We start from the raw sequence: 19830 nt of genomic DNA, 5'->3' as shown, positions 1-19830 counted from the left end.
GGTGAACTAATGTGATTGCTCTAAAATAATAAAGTATATAAAATAAGAATCCAGGATCCTTAAGATTCTTAAATAAAACACACAAAACTTCAAATGCTCCTTGACACGGCTTTGTCATTGTACCTGACAAGGCAATTCACGACACATGTGATAAGTAATTAGTGAGATTATATTGTGAATCGATTGTGATTACTAATTTCATATCCCAGCACAACATGACACTTTAAATTTCAATTGTTTGTTTTGAAGATCACAAAGATCAGCAGTATATGAACCTCTAATGTTATTTGCCTGTCCTTATTTAATACTCAGTCTTCTTTGTATGTCACTGACAGTTCACAGACTTTAAAGGAAAAAGTCATGTAATGTTTACAACAATAAGAGTAAACGTGGGAGTCTCTTGTTTTCTTGTGTACTTTCTCTCTCTCCTGCGTTTCACATTCCTATGCACCCCATCAGCTGAGAAAACCATTTGCAGGCGCCTGAGCAAACTGCAGCAAACACTTGCAGGAAGCTGTGGTGAGACACTCTGCAAGCGCAAGGTGTGACATTTGAATCAGTATGAGAGCGCGAGCCTGGGAGAGGGCGCGAGTGCGAGAGGACGACCTACGGCGCGCGCCAACGGCTCGCGCTTCGCATCCACAACATTACATCAAAAGTGATTAACTCAGCAAATGCATCTTGCAGTAACCAAACGTGTCGAACATAATAATGCTCAAAACTGCTTAAAGCGATATAACATTGTGACATTCCTGTTTCAAGATAAAGTAATCCGTAACATTATGCATCAATAGAACCAAAGGAAATACCTCAGACGACTGTTATCCTGTTCCAAAGTAAAACGCGTCCTATTCTTACTGTTTTTGGAAGATATAAAGCATTATAAATAATGCTTTATAAAATCTATAAAGCATTGTATAATCACTAGCGCTTACCGTCCCAATTCGGACTGCAGTTCGTAGTAATCTGCAAGCGTCTCCTTTTTTGAGCCATCTATCCAGTATTCTGAAGCCGCCCCTGAACTGGAGGAGGGCATGGTGACTTTCAGCATCCCCAGCTCTTCGATCAGATACACGGAACCGTATTTGCAGCGCCGATCCGCGGTTTCACACACTTGCGATGCAAAGAACAGCTACCTCAGATTCAGACGCTGCCAGCCAAATGCAAATCTCGTCCAGAAAGAAGCCGGCAAATAAGTAGAATTGTCACCGTGTGGGGAACGCCGTTTATGCACATAGGAGGTTGAAGGCAGGAAAAGTGCACTGAAAAGGTACTTTGTGATGCTGCTTATCTTCCCATTGCTACTGTAGCAGCACCATACAGCGGCCAGAGGAGCACAGGAGCCAACATTGTGAGCAGCTAAAGCCTGCGTTACAGCCAGGCTTCCACCGGGTCTTAAAGCTTCCCATGTAACCACATGAAACAATACAACAAACATGAACACAATCATCACGTCATATTGCTATTATAAAAATAAATTACGCAATCATGACCGGAAGCTAACCACCAGACCAAAGTGGTCAGTTATTACAATATGTACATCATCAACATATGAATATATCGGATATCTTTATTTTAATCGATTAATTTTATTATTGATAACGTGATTTACATGGCGACAGCCAGACAGTGGTTGCAGAATGAACAAAATGTTACAATGCATTTTAGCCCTAGGTGGTTAACATACATTTACGCAGTATGGGTTTTAGACATCTTAGCTTTCTGAAACTAAATTTGATCGTGTAGCATGAGCAAACAGGTCACACACATAACAATCATAAGAACTTAACATCTTAAGCTGGACCCCCTCGCATCTCCCTTCCCGTTCCTGTTTTTGATGTAGTTCTTTTATGAGAGTGGCTAAACTTTTCAAAATAATAATAATAATTTTACAAATCTGTAAATGAATGATCCATTAAACTGTGCACATGTACAGTGCATTTTGAAAACTTACACCTTTCCCACCTTTCCTGCAATACCGATTGCATCCGAATATTCACCCTCAAAGCAAGGTAATTATTTTAGAACGTTCACGTTATGGCCAACAGGTCTATATGCAGGCCTCACTGTTGGTCAATTTTAGCGTTCTTGTGCTATAATCACGTCTAAGAAACATAGCAGCATATCCAGTTTCACGGGCCCATATTAACGTACTTCTTTTGTATAGGTATTCATTACCTACAATAATAATAATATATAACATAATATAAAAATTGTATGATGTGCAGCGGCAGTGTTTACCACCATTCAAACCATACGTCTGTTTGAGGCCCTAGCGGTTTGGAGCCCCCTGCTGGCCACAACAGTCACTACAATAATTATGAAATAAAAACGTCCTTCATTTTGGACATGCTGAAGCAACATGTTCTGCTAACCAGCTACGATCTACTAGCTCTGCTAACTACTTCTTTAGTTTCTGAAACATAGGGGCAGAGAGATTGGGGGTGCTTGAAGCAATGCTTGCCATGGGGTGGATAGTTTGTCTCAGTATCCCACCACTTCTGCTCAAAACTTGGCGAGGATCTCTGCTCCGTCCAATGAGACCGCGCTTTCATTTCATTTTATAACTCATCACTCTCTCATACAATTTTAGGACAATTTAGGTGTTAATCATAGGCATACGTAAACAATACTGGTCTGAAAATATCTCATGTTTCTCTCATTTAGGGTCTTTTCGACCACTAATTTGATATCCTGGTCTTCTGGGTCAGAGATATATAATGCCTGGATTACAAAGTTGAATCATTGAAAAGTGATGCAGCTGTATAATGTCTTGCTGTGGGTGCTGAACACAGTTTTTCTGCACACCGTTGGTGTACTGTGCCGTTATTTTTGCACTAGTGGCCTTCCTCAACTTTGAGTTTGGCCATTCTCCTCTGACCTCTTCCAGTAACATGGTGTTCTTGCCTACTGAACTAACTCTGACTGGATGTTTTTATTCATCAGAGCATTGTCTGAAAACTCAAGACACTGCAGTGTGTGAAAGTGCCAGGAGGGTGAATGCCAGACGACGAAACCAATGTCAGCACCAACAATCACACCACGTTCAAAATCACTGAGATCAGGCGTCATCATAGCTGTTCTAATATTTGGACAAACTGAAACCAGACCTGCTGACCCTACCTGTGTGATTCTGTATGCATTCAGTCATGATTCTTCATTTCTGTTAACAGGCTGCGGTACTTTCATGTGCCACGGAGCAAACAGAACCTAAAGAACATTCGGCTGAGCAATTTGTTACAGAATCATTTGAGGACACTTAAGTTACTCAAACACAACACCAATGCAAGCAAACTCAATGACAAAGTCCAAAGGTTTAATCTGTATTCAGGTGGCATGATAGGAACTTTGGTCAAACTCCTTCGGGAGATTTAAAATGTCCATCTACGGGTCACTCTTCACATGAAGCATCATTAATAAAAAAAACTATTCCAGATCAAATAAAACACAGAAAACCACAGAGAAGCTGAACAGGACTGTCACAGCAGTGCACTCTTGGTGTAGGCCAGCAAGCAGAGGCTCTGGTTAAAGAGTGTCTGCATGTCCATCCACGTTCCCTCCAATCTCTGCAGGACCTTCAGCGCCTCGTCCATCAGCGCCGATTCCTGAGAAACAAGCCGGAGGTGCAGCTGTGGCAGAAACAGTATCGTTAGACAAGTCGTCTGGATGACAGGTTACCTATGACCAGCGAGAAATCCCCATGGAATGCACAGAGTTCCCCGACACTTGAAGATGAAGTACACAAAAGGGCATGCAAATGAATTACAGAATTAAATCTTTTCCCGTTTTTTTAATAACCTCATTTTTTACTTTTTGATATTGTATTTGTACATTTCAGAAGCTTTGAGTAAGCGTTTCCACCTCCAGGTAATGTTTAACGATGCAAACAACATTATAGAAATGCCATGTTTTTATGTCCTCTATGTACATCCATTACCTTGACATATATATTTTTTAATGAACAATACCAACAGCAGTGGCAACATATGACAGAAGTACAATAATAACTGTTAAAGCAAGTGACAGGTGACAAGATAGTACAAAACAGGAGTGTGCAGACAGGAGGAGACTGAAGGGACAGGAGAGGGTAGGAAAGTGAGGACAGGACTGAAGAGACAGGAGACGGAAGGACAGGACATCACAAGCAATAATGGTACACACTGATGTCTACTGTTATTCTTTCTGGTTAGCGTTTATTCATATACAACTGTGAAAATCGTCTTAAGAGGAATCGGCTCCTAAATATCATAAAAAAGGAGAGCACATATCTAGATAGGAACTGCTCTAGCCTTTCAGGGTACCAGCAAGGTTTTTAATAATGAGCTGGCTGTGATTAGGTTGAGCTAATGAGATGGAGATTTTTTGCCGTCTTCCCATTGAACAAAAACGATCTTCTTGGCCACTATTAACATCAACAGCACAAACAGCTTAGACTATCCAGACACGTGGCCTTTGCTCCGGATCTCCTGACAATGCTATATGGGCCCATGTACTGTGCCGGAGGCCTGACATACCTTGAGGAAGAGGGCTAAGTAGGCCTGCGCGAGGTCAAAGTCCCTCTTTGAGTCCAGCATGGCGCCAACCATTCTCAGGAAGGCCTGCATCTGCTCCAGGGCCCCGTTCATATCTGGAGCCAGAGCCCGCAACTCCATATCGATGGCTGAGGGCCCCATATCTTTGAGAAGCTGCGGGGGGGTGGCATCTGAATACGGGGGGAGCATAACAGTCAGAATCAGAAGCCTGCACACAAGGGCACCCACCATGCCTACACCATGACTAATGCTCCAAAAGAGCAGCCCTAAAGGAGCAGCACACAGCCTTAAGCCTTCTGGTATAAATATTAGCTTACATGCGAATGGGAAATCAGCCCCCAGTTAGCACTCGGGGCAAATATTTACCTCAAGGTGCTACTGCACCTTCCTGCTTTTGGCCAAACACATCTGCGTAACATTTACTGTCGGTGACTCACCATCTCTGCTTCTTTAGTAAACGGTACGCACAACACCGCTATAAATCAAACTCCAGTTTCAACTTACAGTCGTTGGTGACCCAGGCGTCTTCTAGTTGGAGGAAGAAATTTGACTTCTGGGGCAGAACTCCAAAATTCACAACTTTTGACTTCAAAGAAAGGAATACAAAACATTTAATAAAGTAATTCACGATTGCACATCTGCTTACTCATTTATGTTTATGTATTATTATAATTTAACAGATGCTTTTATCCAAAGTGACATACTTCAGTCAAACAACTTGGCAGTTAAGCATTTTGCAAGGGCCCAACAGTGGAATAACTCTGATTTGAACAAGCAACCTTCTGATGACAGGCACAAGCACCCCAGTACGCTCTGCCACATATCGCCTGTTTTGTTAAGGTAGAAGCCATCCCTCCATTCAGAACCCTCAAACAACCACACTCTCCACACGTCTCACAAAACACGTTCCAGGGATACCACAGACCGGAATACTCTGCCATGCCAGCATTCCCGGCAGGATCACCTTTTCCGGGGACGTTGCTGACGTCAGCCCAGAGGTTCCTCACCTGTTCTTTGGCACTGGGGTCCTCCAAGGCAGCGAACTGGGGCATGAGCCCTGGGATGGTGGGAATGAAGAAGGGAGCAGCTTTGGGCACCTTGGGCGGCTCCTTGGGTTTGTTACGTTTCTGTGTGGGGGGGGGGGGGGGGGGGTTGTCATGAAGCACACAAGTCCTCTAGTGTTGCATATACAGTTATTCAGAGTGTGCTTGTCTGAATAAAATATTTAATAAATGGGATACGATTTGAATGGTCAGGCAAAAATAATGTTCAACCAGATTTCACACTATGAGAATCCAATGATGTATTAGGAGGAACATAATTTAAATATAAAGGCCTATTTCTTGGTGGAAATGGATGAATCCAAATTAAATGGGGTACATAGTCCCCAGTCCTTGTGAGAGAATGCCCTCAGCACAAAACCCGTCATATTCAAATATATAAAACCTGCCCAGAATAAGGTGCAAGACAATGGACAATGTACATACCAAACAATTCTAGTTAATGAACTCTGGATCTGAGCTCTTTAAAAATCTTGAGAAAACTTGTCTGGCCACTAGATGTCAGTATTTTCACAAGTGAGAACCCCCAGAAGAGACAGGATGCATAACCACAGGTATCCATCCTAATAAACCCCAAGCACACCTTAATAATATCGAGATTCAACAGGTTCTTCCATCTGGAATCCGGCAGAAGAGACAGAGTCACCAACTGTTCATCAAGCTGCTGCTTCGAGACATAGTCGATCATCGTGTCGCTGCTCGTGTCTATATCTTCATCACTGACATCGTCTGGGGAAGGTTAGAAAGTCAGGATCCGGAACTTCTGGGGCAGGTCCTGCACATCTTTAAAAGCTCTCCAATTTACATGTCATACCTGCACAGTATACAATCAAAATAAGTCTGAAAAATCTGTCAGTCTTAAGCCAAAAATGCCAGTAAGAGGTCTCTTCCCAAAAAGGTCAACTTTAAATCACTCCAAGCTGCAGATTCACTATCAAATTCAGGTCTGCCCCAAGACAAAGGTTAGACATCAAAGCACCAGTTAAAAGACATGTTTTTTTATTCACACACCTGGAACGGGGCAGGTTCCAGGAAGCACAACCACTGAGGGCTCAAAGTCTGATGGCAGCGGGCGTAGGGAGACCATGCTGTATAGTGCTTTGTTAGACCTGCAGCAGATACCATGTCAGCGTTCATCTTAATTCATTAAAACCTAAAGCAAGACACTTTGGGAACAGAGTGGATGTAAACTCTACATAAATTCTGCAGTTTTACCATCCAAAAACATTTCCGTTTTCTGAGCGTAAAATTGAATATTATGAATAAAATATACAATACTGAATAAAATGAAATATATTGACGGATAACTGCAATGCACCCATATCCATTGTTAAAGTGCATATCCATTTAAATGCCATGACAAGGAAAATTCATACAAAATCGTAACTCTACTTTTTTTCCAAAACTAATAAATGCCTTTTTGAAAAAACCAAAGTGCACTCTAATCATGGATACCAACAAAATCACTACACTCAGGGCTGAATTTAAGGGGGAAGGGGATCCCTGGGTTAAAGTTATGGTGAAAGCCATCCTTACAGCAAAAAATGCTACAGTAACAAGCAGAGAAAAATTTTGGGGCCACCTACAACTCAGGGCCCTGATCTATAGCCCAAGTGAGCCCGAGTAGAAGTCTGGCCTTAGATATGAGCGCACCCTCATTTTTTCTCCCCATCTGCACTGGGGAACTTTCCGGATTGCTCTTACCATAAGTATACTCCTAGACTGTCCACGTGTGCAGAGGCCAGGAAATCCCCTGTGGGAGACATGCTGAGGCTGACCACAGCGGCATCTACCAGAAAACAGTCCACCATGCTGAAAGGAGGAGATAAAAAGCAGATTGATTGGGGGGGGGGGGCTGAGAAACCATTACTATAGAGAGAGATGGTGGGGGAGAATTCCGGGTCGAACAGATGCACTTTCAAAAAAAGTCAATTCCACTGTACATTTACCAGACCCAGCCAAACTGTCCGAGAAATGCAGCCTTTCATGTTTTTCCCCCCCTTTGAGAAAGGTCATCTTTAAATCTGAGGTGGCCTTTGGCCGAGAGTGGCCCTTCGCAGTGTTCTTATCAGTTTACGCTGTACGTTATCGCTTCTCGCCCATTTCCTTTCTCAAGTAGCTTGCTGGTAACGATGAGCCGGATCTGACGTGGAAGAGTTCCGTGGCTGCCAGCTCAGAGGGCTGTGGCATTTGAACTTACACTCCTGTGGGCAGGTCCCATGTCCTGATGGTACAGTCCATAGCGGCCGTCACCAACCAGCGACCATCAGGACTGAAGGTCTAGCAGAAACAAAAGAAGGACACCTGTAATTGGCCAGGAGAAACTCCTAGGGACAGTGACTCCACACACGAGTTAATCTCACCATATCGTTGATCTGTCCACGGTGACCAGGGAACTTGCGAACGATCCTCCTCGTCTCCAGATCCATGACGTTGAGAGTGAAGTCATCAAGAGCAATGGCTAGCAATTCACTGTTGGGGATGTACAAGGAATGTCAACACAGGTAGAAAAATCAAGGACAGGGGAAGAACACAGATTGAGGATCGTTCAAACGGTTCACTTAACATCCTGCTCCTGCAATTTCTGCCATCATAAATGTCATGTCATCATCCCACCTGCTCCTCAACTTCCTATCCAAGTTCAGCTAAGTAAAAAGGCTCCACTACTGGATCGGATCTGCCAATGCGTCAAGGCTTCCATCTCACCTGTCCCTGTGTAACAGGGTTCTGGAAGGAGAGGCACCCAGGGTGACAGCATGAAGCAGTTCCTTTGATTTGAACTTCCAGAGCTTCACCAGCCTGTCCGCTCCAGCGCTCACGGTCAGCTGGTTGAGGCCATCGACTGCAATGCCGCGTACTGGTCCGTCGTGTGCTGGGGGGGTGGTGGATTGGAGGACGGTATTGGGTCAGTTCATGCCAAATCAACCAGGGGCTCCATGGGCATCATTCCTGATTTTGATGGAAACTTGGTATTTTGATCCTTATAGAGAACACTGAAAATTCCCCAAGTTTTATTGAAAAATTCTGATGCAGTCCAAAGTTATGGCCCTTTCAAATTTGGGTGCCACACCCTTTTTTTGCACTCGCGAATCACGCATGTAATTTGTAAGGGTTTTCAGGATACCTGTCCCTGTGTAAAATACCAAGTTTTCATCAAAATCAGGAATGATGCCCATGGAACTTTTCTGGACATAGGATCCGTGCCAAATCAACCAATTACTAAAACAATCATCACTAGGGCTCCCAACACCACGCGTAATGTCAGAAACGAAGCAGCTTCAGAGAAATGACTTAATGAGGGAAATCATTCACCCGAATTACACCAAACATCACAGCCAGAGTGTCCGTGGGCATTACAAAACACAGATGCTACTGTGTATTCGCCAGATGGATGGACTAAACAACAAAATGCTTCGATAAGCAACCTTCGCTAACAGACACTAGGCTGAAGTTGCCAGGCCGCCCCAGCGTTTACCTTTGCTGTCGCCATAGTGACCTCTGTGGATGCCTGACTGCATGTTGTACACATCGATATGTCCAGAGGAGAGCCCCACCACTGCAAAGTTACCACAGGATGTAATGTCCACCACCTGTAGGGCACACAGGTCATAATATGTGCTGTTTACAAAAGAGCAGTGATGCAAACCATATAGTTCATATCCGATGAGCAAGGTGTGCAAGCGTGCGTCTCCACTCCCGGGGCAAGCTCACCGTGGCCTGGACATTGAGGGCACGATTCTTGTCGAAACGTTCAGGCTCCAGTTTGTGAGCTCCCATAGAGGTCTTCTGGTAGTTCCAGGTGGTGGTGATGAGGTAACCACGGTGACAGGCTATAATTCCATCCCAGTCACTCTGACGGGCAGTCTCTGCAAGCGAACAACCGGACAAAATTAGAGCAAAGGAAACAGTTCCGGAACAGTACCAAGGAAATGTACATTCACAACGAATTCCGACAGCCAAGCATAACCAACAATGCATTCCCTTAATACTGACGCATGTCACTGTAATGTTTAAGAACTATAAAAACACTTAATAAGCCTAGTCTTTAAGAAAAACAACTTATTGCATCTACGATGCAGTCAGAGAACACCAAATAAGAGAAAGAGTGCACATATCTCACTGATCATAATGACTATTTAACGGTTTCCTTCAAGATTAAACCATCCTGCAACAGAATTTCGCTAATTTGTACCTGCAGCAAACGTCATGATGGCGGGCAGCTTCATAGTGTCGAGCTTCAGCCCCTTCTTCTTGGATTTCTTCTTGTTGATGGAACCTGTTGTGCCACAATAACGAAGCATCAAATGACCGTAACGAATTCCGAAATTCCAGACATAAATGAGTCACGGTCACTGCACTTCTTTCCAGGGAAAAATCAGGAGGATAGCAAGTTTAAGAAAAGAAACAAACTGCTTAGGAGTCGCCCCTCCCAGAGCCACTTTGGCGGGGGCTTGGCTGACATACCCTGGAGGAAGAACTCAGATATGGACGATGCTCGCAGGAACCTTACCATGTCCCAGATTCTTATTGAACCTCTCGTGCACACAAGAGAAGGACTGTAGTGTGCCATCCTGACCTAGAAGAAGTAACCAGCATGAGAAACAGAAGTCTGGAAAACTCATATACTACAGCAGCAGTTCTCAAACTGTGGTATGTGTACCACCAGTGGCACTCGGAGTGCCCCCAGGTGGTATGTGAGAAGACCGCAGTAATTTATAGAGTGATACAGGTTGCCGTGATTTCGTTTGACCATGTAGTACTAGTTTGACTTTTTGGTACTTGGTTCAAAAAGTTTGAGAACCACTGTTTTAGAGTATAAGACACACACACACACACCACTTATAAGTCTTTCCTATTTTTAATATCAAGTTTTTAAATAAATTTCTGCAAACATGTACGGCAGCCTCTGGCAGTAATACCCATTCTAGGTATCTACCCAAAAGGAATCAAAATGAGTGAACGGGCTAAATTTACCCGAAAAATCTGGAAAGACATGAAAACTTCATTTGGTTTACCTTGATCGGTCATACCTTCATTCAAGTGAATTTAAATACCGGGTTTTTAAAAAATGGTCAAAGTTAGAACTCACCCATACACATCAGATAATTAATAATGTTAACTTGAAAACATCAGCATTTAAGAAATTAATTTTCTATTGCACACAACGAGTTCTTCACATGCTTGCAGATAACTAAACGTAAAGCTTGAATTAAAATCTTAAATCTCACAACCACAGAGAAACACATGATTGAGCTATAAACAAAGAACAGAGAAAAGACGACAATCTCTAGATGCATGCATGGCAACATTTCCCCACATAAAACAGACAAGTAAATGAGAATTTCCTGACCATCCACCCACAACAGGTGTGATGCAGACAGACTATCTTTACTGACCGGCACTGAGAATCTGCTGTCCATTCTGACCATAATGCTTGATCTTCGTGGGCGGGGCACTGTGTCCAGTTCGGCAACGAAGGAGACGCCCACCTCCACCAAGGGTGTCAAATATCCACATCTGTTTCGCATGGGAGAGACACTCAGAACTCTGCAATATCACACTCTCTATAGCACTATTGCAGGGCAACAGGACAAACAAGACACTGACCCGAATGGCATTGTCCGCCCCGTTGCTGATGAGAAGAGGCTCTGTGTGGACAAACGTCAAGCCCGCAATGGCTGTACTGTGAGAGTCTCGCATCTGACCAATCAGCTTCTTGTCTTCCAGGTCCCACAGCCCAATGTGGCCAATAGGGCTCCCCGCAGCCATCACTGGGTGACCATCTTGAAGAGAAGTTTTGGAAAACATTTAGAATTTCCTCCAGAACTTTCTAGTCTTGTTATGATGGGTCCCCAGACAATGCAAAGGGAGAGGAAGTTTCATGTTTAGCAAATAACAGAAGACTTCTTCGACCTGTGAGACAGGAGTAAGAATATTTCATGTAGGTACTGAGACGTTAAGTCACCTGTGCGAAACGACAGCGCTGTAACGGGGCCCCAGTCTTGCTGGAACTTCATGAGTGACTCATCGTACTTGATGTTGTGTAGCACAATGTGACCGGACACCATCCCAACGCCCACGACGTCCACAGCAGGTGCCTGGAAGAACAACACGGCCCAGATGAACTGTGAGGAATGCTACACTAATAAGCAGCAGTATCACATAACATAAACTGACATTCACTCTCTATTCTGACATTTCTCTTACTCCGTTACTCATTCTTACATTAAAACCAAGTAAACATTTTTGAAATATACAAAAAAAAAAAAAAAATCCTGCCGAAGCTTAGAAGGGGATTTTCTGAGCTTTTCATAATCTTGCTTAGTCTGACCACCTGTGGCATTCTGTGCTGGCCATCTGCGGTGGAAACAGTCACCCTCCCCCCCTCCCCACCTAAAGCGGCTCCCATCAGCTGGTCCCCTTTGCCACACCGTACGCATGACAGACAAACACCGTGTAGGATGTAACACACCTGCTGTAGCACCGTTACTTCAGAGCCCCATCCTGTGAAGGTGTACAGGAGTTTGCTGGAAAAGGAGGCACAGAGGTCAGAGGCCCCAAGTACGAGTACAGAGATTCAAATACAAAACTCTTCATGCTGTGGCATGAAGTTAAAGCAAAGAGCGAGTAGTCAGTCAATCCATCCGTCCGTCCGTCCGTCCGTCCACCCACAGCTGATACAGGACATGGTTGCCTGGAGCCTATCCCAGGAGTCAGTGGGCCATGGGATACCCCAGATAGGACATGCCTAGTTTAAAGGTGCGTTAAATAGCATGTCACTGTATCCAGCAACCCATGGCCCATTTTCAGATGCAAAATGGCACCAGAGGAACCCCAAAGAAACACAAGGACCCCACCCCCACCCCGAAGTGGGCTTTTAACTCTCTCTGAGCACACACGCATGCTACCCTGCTGTGCTGTTTGTACTATGTACACATTCTCATACTTCTTCTTATATTTGATCTGCCTATCTGTATATCCTTGATGCTAAGGAAATTCCCACCTATCAATCATATATTTAGCAGGGTCAATAAGCAACAAAGATATAGCCTTAAAATGTCACTGCGCTATATTAAAATGGAGTCCCACTAGTGCCGTTCCCCTCAGCCTCCATGGATGGATGATTAAAGGGAAAAGATGGGGACTACCAGCCATAAGACATGTGGGTTAACCAGCTGCAGGTCAGCCATCTCCCTCCCATAACACTTATTGATGTAGAACACGAGTAGCAGCTACAAATAAATTCTGAAAAATAGTCTGTGCTGCAGACTTTTTACAGCCTGGGGTCAAACTGTCAGGCCTTACACCCATCAAGCATGTGAATCGCCTTCTTACAACATGGTTAAAAAAATATTATTATTATTATTATTATTATTAATGCTGACCTCAAGCGAATTACTTTTCAGCTAAGATGACGTCATTCACGCCTGTGTAATCACACCCACAGCTTGCCCCACATTCGGTGGACCACCAGGCCTCACCTGGATCATCACATTTCATAATCACATGTCGTTAAAGTAATTAGAGGCATTACATGTAGCAAGTAGGGCTGATTTGAGCTCAAGGGGTTTCCGTCTTTAACGGAAACCCGCAGTAAGTTTTGCTCAGTCCCATCGCCCCAGGCTTCCCCCACGAACCCCAGCTGACACCAAGCAGCGTTTTCTCATAGGTGCCTTCGCCATCACCGAGCCATTACTCATCACGGCCAAGGGCTACAGTGGATACACAAGACGGCATCCAGAAACAAAGCGGCACTCATACCCAGCCTAACAGCAGCCTTTTCCCACCACTACAGTCAAGGAGACACTACTTTAGCCTGAGGGCCTACACTGAGAGACTTAGAACAAGTTTCCTCCCTCAGGCTGTTCGTATACTAAACAAGGAGCCCTGACACCCAAAGCCCCACTTTTGCATCCCTTCTCATCTTACACCATGCTGACGTAAATTGTCTGAGGTGAATACAAAAAGTTCAGTCACTTATAATCGCGTTTCACTTCTATTTTATTACTTTACATGCATTTATTTTATTATTTTATTTATTTATATTTATCCTTTTATATTATTCTTTTTCGTTTAAATATTTCCTTCCAGGGAGCAGGCTGCAAAAGCATTTCAGTGCACACATGCACAGAATATGTTTGTGCATATGACAAATAACACTCGAGACTACTCTGGCAGAGGGAACCAGGCAGTAAATGGAATTCACCATGTGCGCGGCACAGGTCTTACTTTGACTTGACATTCCACAGCTGAAGACTCCCTTGACAGCTTCCGAGCAGGATTTTGTTCAGGTAGGTGCTTGGATGCATGACGGCGGAAATTTCAAAGGATGCTTTGTCATGTGCCATCTGCAGGTATTCATCTGGGAGGGCACAGAATACACACAATCAGGAGAATCTGTCCTGCTGTTTTCATGACACATAAATATGGGCAAAGACACTTTTAAAGCCAGCCCTCCCCCTCTCAATTTCAACAAGAAAAAGAAAAAAAGAAAAACAAAAGCACAGGATTTCTTGTTTTGCAGACTGCAAGTAGCTAATGAACAGATAGCAAGTGAGCAATGAAATATGGGGAAAACGGCATGTGATAGCAAAAACGTTTGTGCCAAAGTCCAAAACACCTCAATACCACTAGGTAATAAATAAGGCCCTATGTGAACATGCATTCTTGTTTGTTTGGAATTACACAATACTTATTATTAAATAATAATAACAACAAGGTAACCACTAATATTAGTAGTATAGCGGATCTGAATAATGTTATTCAACAATGTCAATATTATTACCCCGAGTGCAAAGTACCAAAATAATACTAAAGCAGGATAGAAGAAACATTTTAAAAAAGTCAAATCACAAAAATCACAGCATTTTCCCAAACATCTGCTAATGAAGAGGTCTTCCATAACACATATCCTGCAGACCAGCCCCAGGCAGTGACCAGAATAGATGATTCTGAGAAATCAGGACACCTAACCACATGATTCTGGACTGTGGTAAGAATCCTGAAGATGACAAGCTTATAAATGTGAATTCAGAAGTTTTGTTTTGCTCTGAGGGGCTGAGTGGGTTGAAACACTATGTCAGTGACCAGAAGCTCATCGGTTCAAATCCCGGGGTTGGTAGAGTGCCGCCACTGGTAGGCCCTTAACCCCAAATTACAAATCCTGCCTGATACTCTCAGAAATGTACTTTGCTTTGAATAAAAGCAAAAGTTAAAAGTGAAGGACTATATCATTGAACCTGGCAAGGCAAACAAACCTTCAGACTGAACATCCCAAACAATGACAACATTGTTCCGGTCCACAGAAATGATGTGATCTCCAAAAGGCTGCAGAAGATGCACATCCGCCCCATGGCCGGTGTAGGTGTGAACAACCTAGGAAAGCAAAACAAATGCACAATAACCAGAGAAAAACACTTTAATGATTTCCAGTCTAACCAGCATTAATTAAAAGGCTGCTTTATTAAACACAGACAAATGGTTCCCGGAGAGGGAATTTACACTGAATAATTAATATTTTTTCCACAGAAAAAAATGCCACGCAAGAATGGTTTGCTCAATTCTGAAATTCCCAACAACGTGAAAAATTAAGCATGTACTATTCTTGGAGATCATTTTTAGCCTAAGTTGGGTAGACTTATAAAAATGAATTTGGAAGTTTTCTTTTCGCACCAAGCAATTTGAGAGAGAAATTTACATTAACCTGTCACAAAAAAAAACATTTATCAGTGTGCAAAATTATTAGGCAATCAGAAACTACGTGGATTTTTCTCTTCATCAAAGAAAAAATGAAAACAGTTGTAGATATTCAGGCTATATAAGGAGTAAACTCATTCTATTTAATCCACTTTACCAAGTTTAATATTTATTTCCAATGACTACCATGTGCCTGCTGTCCACTGAACCAGTCAGGTTTTTGATTTGATCACATCTTATATTACCTGATGGGTAGGACCACCTCCCAGACGCTGCTCTGAGAAGTGTACTGCTTGCTACCTTGGTAAATCTCATACTTTAGTAAGGCCCAGTAGTTCTCATTGAGGGTTGAGTCAGGCGAAGAAGGGGGACAGGTCATAATTACATTACCTTTCAAGCTTTTCTTGGCCAATCTCTGGAATACTTTGACGCATGGGGAGGGGGCACTGCCCTGCAGTCTCATAGTTCATTTTTACACCAAGTTGGAAAGGCGCTACAAATTTATCAGTGATAATTGCAGCCGACATCACCACCACCCTGCTGTGCTAACAGAAGGTATCCATCCATGGGCCCATCCATCTGTTCCATCAAGAGTCACTCATCTTATCTGTCCACAAAACCTATGTAAAATCAGTCTTGAGATGTGTCCATGCCCAATCCTGATGTTTCAGCTTTTGTGTCTCCTGGACCTGAGGTTGTGATTCAGCCTTTGCGACATTAGCATTGTCACGTACCATGCAGCACCTAGTACTTCCAGAAATTCCATTCAGACTGCAATTTTGAAAAATTTCATTCTAAAGAGTTTCTGGGAGTCTCCTCTTTAATGTGACAGTTATTTGTGTCATCATCTCTTTACATGATTCTTCCATCTTTGGCTGTTGGCCACAAAATTCTCGATTGTACAGTTGTCATGTTTCACAAGTTTTGATTGTTTTGCATCCCTCTGACTGGCACTTCACAATTTCTTTTTTTTTTTTGCTCTTAATTCTGTACAGGGAAGTATCTACAGTTTCTTGTATTTCTCCAAACAGAAAGTACTCAGACCAAATGGTGAGCATGCTCTGTTTATAAACAGCCCATTCTTAACTGGAGATTAATCTGGACTAAAACTTTTGGTCTGAAGAGAAGAAGAAGCAAAATACACACTTGCCTAATAATTCTGTACAGTGTACCTCTCATTTCTCAAGCAACCATGGACCAATTGGAAAGCGAGAGGAAAATCTTAAAATCACTAGGGAAGTGTCCCTTAAAAAATGCCCCATGTGGAATTGGTAAATTAAACAGGACATTTACCTCTTTGTTCCTGGCAAAGGCAGTAACTAGTTTTCCATGCGCAACAAAGACCAACATCCTATCAGCTGCCAAGCAGGTAATATCTTCAGGAAGGGCATTGCCTACCAAAAAACAATGAACAGAAGAGAGTTACCGTTTTAAAAAAGGCACATTTCAGATGTTCAGTACAGATATTGGAATCCTGGTAAGTTGGGAGTTTCTCCAGTATCAAGAAAACCATGTTCTATACCCACCTGTCCAATGCAGGGCTGCATGGGGCTGGAACTTAACCTTATCCCAGCGCTAACCCGTCACAAGGCACACCATTCATACACAACTTCACACTTATGGACAATTTAGCAATTCCAATTCACTTTAGGATGTTTTGAGGAACCAGAAAACCCAGAGGAAACCCCATGAAGACATGAGAGAACATGCAAACTCCACACGTATAGAACTAGGATGGAGACTCAAACCCTGATACCAAAGGAGTGAAACAATAGTGCTAACCACTGTTCTAATCATGCTGCCCATTTCTTCAATATATATTTTCAGAATTGAACCATTTTGTGGCATTTTGTTTGTCCCTCAGCGAACAAGAAGAATCCAACATTTTTCAAATTGCTTCAAATTGTCAATAAAACCTTAATACAAAACACCTTTCTGTTTATATGTTGTAAAGGGAACCTAGATCTTTCAAATAACACAATGATAGTGATTATATTTTTACTACCCCTTGAGATTTCTGGCCTCTTAACAGATTGATCTTAAGTTAGGTACATGCTACAGGCTAAATGAATACATATTTGGAATTAGGCCAAAGACTTGTATACCCACAATTTTTTCAGGTGCCTAGGTGTTACCTTTGCAAAGATACTAGAATCTGAAAATGTTCGATGCAACAAAAAGGAAAAAAGCTTGTTTCATTCTAGAACCAAATAATATGGCTGTAAATGGGCCTGTAAAACCACTTCTGGGCATTTTTCAACCAAACCAAGTTCGTATACACTGTAGCCTCTTGAGACCCAGGGGAGAAAAAAAATATATTTGACAGGAAGAGGAGTTTGGCAAGGTCACATCTGCAAACATGTAACATCATCGTAAAGCTCTAACTCTCCTCTTTAAGAAACAACAGGAATTTACAGAGTGGCATGTGCAGTATGATAGATGAGCAAAAACATAATGCCCTCTACAAGAGACAAAGAAGAATTGCCGGACCTCAGGAGGATATGGACAAAAGTACTGGGACACCTGACCATTACACCTACAGGAACTTTTAAGACAGCCCATTCTATATCTACATCCATCAATATGGAGTTGGTCCCCCATTTGCAGTTATAAGAGTTGCCACTCTTCTGGGAAGGCTTTGCACAAGATTTTAGAGAATGTCTGTGGGAAATTTTGCCCATTCATCCAGAAGAGCATTTATGAGGTCAGACCCTGATGTTGGACGTGAAGGCCTGGCTTGCAATCACCATTCTAGTTCATCCCTAAAGTGTTCAGTGGGGTTGAGGTCAGGGCTCTGTGTGGGCCAGTCAAGTTCTTCCACACTCACACACTGATCATGGAATATCTAGCAGGGGAGAAACTGACTTATTGCATAGGTGACATCCTATGACAGTACCACGCTTAAATTCACCGGACTCTTCAGAACAACCCATTCTTTACAAATACTTGTCTGTATGGCTTGATTTTCTACACCTGTGACAATGGATCTGAAACGAAACACCTGAATTCAATTATTAAAACGTGTCAATACTTTTACCCATATAGTGTACCTAGACACAACAGAAGAATTTAAAATACTGAAAAAATGCATTCCACAGCACCTTTCAATATTCGGTAAAATAAACATAATTGTTACAAACAAAAAAAATGTTTGTGACTTACTAACAGCAACGATTCCAAGTTTCTTGACCTGAAAAAAGAATCCGTTATTAACAATTACGAAGGCATTCCTCATCAACCTCTTAAAAACGGCAGTAGCCATCTCTCTCAGTTCAGCATCTCGAGTACTGAATTAGTGCCGTTATACGCATCAGATTATTCGTCATGTACGGCATTTCTCGTTCCATATCTGTATGTTAAGGCTCCTTGCATTCAAAATCATTCAGCGCAGTAAACATACAGATTTGCTGCAGATCCTTTGGAAAATGAAATTATGATTATGCACATTACACGTATGCAGCTCCAATAATGACTACTTGGTGGGTCTATTAAAATTAGACGTCAGACCACTTCATTTTTAACGTAACCGATTTATTAAATATTACTACTATTTAAATGAATTATAAAATGTTATTTTCTGTTAAAGTAAAAAAAAGGGGGAGGGGGTGTTGCTTTAGCGTTTTTTAGTTTAACAAACATTTTTTTCCGAGCTGCATTTCATATACGCCCTCGTAATCCCCTTATCAGCCGTCCACGGTTCACTCCCAGCGTTAGTGTCCCTCATGGCTTCCCTGGCTGCTACGCCAAGAGCAACTCATTGTGACCGGCTTGTTTCCTCGCAGGGTGCCCGTAAAAGCACTTACATTGTAGGTGTGGAAGCACTTCCCCACCGCCGTTACCACGTAGAACTGCTGATGCTTCTTGTGGTACCGCACAACGTGCGCCAGATGGTTTGAGTAAAGCCCCAAGGCCCTGAAACCGGAAAAAATAGCACTTCCTTTCGTGCTTCCCGAAGACATTTTAAATCAAGAATGTTAAAACCTTACTATGCTAACGAAAAACTACACGTTCCTAAGCAAAAAAATATACAAAAAGACAATTTAAAGTGGGGTGCCGCTCACGTTCCGCCACACGCGTGTACTGTTGACATGTTACGCATGTGTTACTCCGTAAATCTTCCCTCGGTAAAATTTTAGTTCCGATAGATGAACTGTTCCGTCCAAAGAAGTATACTGCTATATATTTTTTGGTCTTTTTTCTAAACCCACCTGACGTAAGCTTGGTGCCACAATTACGGAACCATACGTCCTTATGGAACCATAATGCACATGGTTAAGAAATAGGAACATTTTATTTGTTATAATACCTTTCTATTGAATTTATTTCAACAACAGTAAAGGAGTATGCCTGGATTATGGCTGAAATTCAGAAAATAAAAAAAAACTTTTATGGAAAATTTACATCATTTTATAGTTATAAACATAAATTTTGTATTTATATCATCTCAGTTGTCATTTTTTTCCCACACTGCTTCTCCCCATGAGGGGTGCAGCGGCTAAATGCCAAGCACGTCAGACCTCACATCACTTTCCAAGGTCGTA

At 42.6% G+C, this 19830-nt stretch overlaps 2 protein-coding genes across 2 annotated transcripts in view; both read right to left on the bottom strand.

The window, feature by feature from the left end:
- Positions 1–1278, bottom strand: part of camk4 (calcium/calmodulin-dependent protein kinase IV) — a 45616-nt gene extending 44338 nt beyond the window's left edge. The window contains exon 1 of the mRNA XM_049019755.1: positions 936–1278. Within this exon, the coding sequence (XP_048875712.1) occupies positions 936–1051 (116 nt within the window). The 5' untranslated portion in view covers positions 1052–1278. The remainder of the gene's footprint in view (positions 1–935) is intronic.
- Positions 1279–3295: 2017 nt separating this feature from the next.
- wdr36 (WD repeat domain 36) lies at positions 3296–19405 on the bottom strand. Its single transcript, XM_049020504.1, has 23 exons — positions 19093–19405; positions 18452–18479; positions 16583–16683; positions 14851–14968; positions 13823–13955; positions 12066–12120; positions 11559–11691; positions 11201–11376; positions 10990–11110; positions 10104–10169; positions 9786–9869; positions 9305–9459; positions 9069–9183; positions 8300–8465; positions 7957–8065; positions 7794–7873; positions 7298–7405; positions 6605–6702; positions 6177–6322; positions 5540–5659; positions 5037–5118; positions 4515–4702; positions 3296–3629 (listed from the first exon to the last, which is right to left on the bottom strand). Exons 1-23 carry the CDS (start codon positions 19246–19248, stop codon positions 3480–3482), a joined length of 2688 nt encoding a protein of 895 aa, XP_048876461.1. The 5' UTR covers positions 19249–19405; the 3' UTR covers positions 3296–3479.
- Positions 19406–19830: the final 425 nt, after the last annotated feature.

Source organism: Brienomyrus brachyistius, chromosome 7 (assembly GCF_023856365.1).
Source record: "Brienomyrus brachyistius isolate T26 chromosome 7, BBRACH_0.4, whole genome shotgun sequence".
Taxonomy (NCBI): domain Eukaryota; kingdom Metazoa; phylum Chordata; class Actinopteri; order Osteoglossiformes; family Mormyridae; genus Brienomyrus; species Brienomyrus brachyistius.
Note: the sequence above shows the minus strand (reverse complement) of the source record. Positions and strands in the feature narration are given on the sequence as shown.

Coding starts and splice junctions, on each gene's coding strand:
- wdr36 (XM_049020504.1), bottom strand. CDS start 19,248: ATGTCTTCGGGAAGCACGAAAGGAAGTGCTATTTTTTCCGGTTTCAGG. Junction 18,480..19,092: donor AGTGCTTCCACACCTACAAT/GTAAGTGCTTTT, acceptor TTCTTTTTTCAG/GTCAAGAAACTTGGAATCGT. Junction 7,406..7,793: donor TGGGACCTGCCCACAGGAGT/GTAAGTTCAAAT, acceptor TCCTCCTTTCAG/CATGGTGGACTGTTTTCTGG.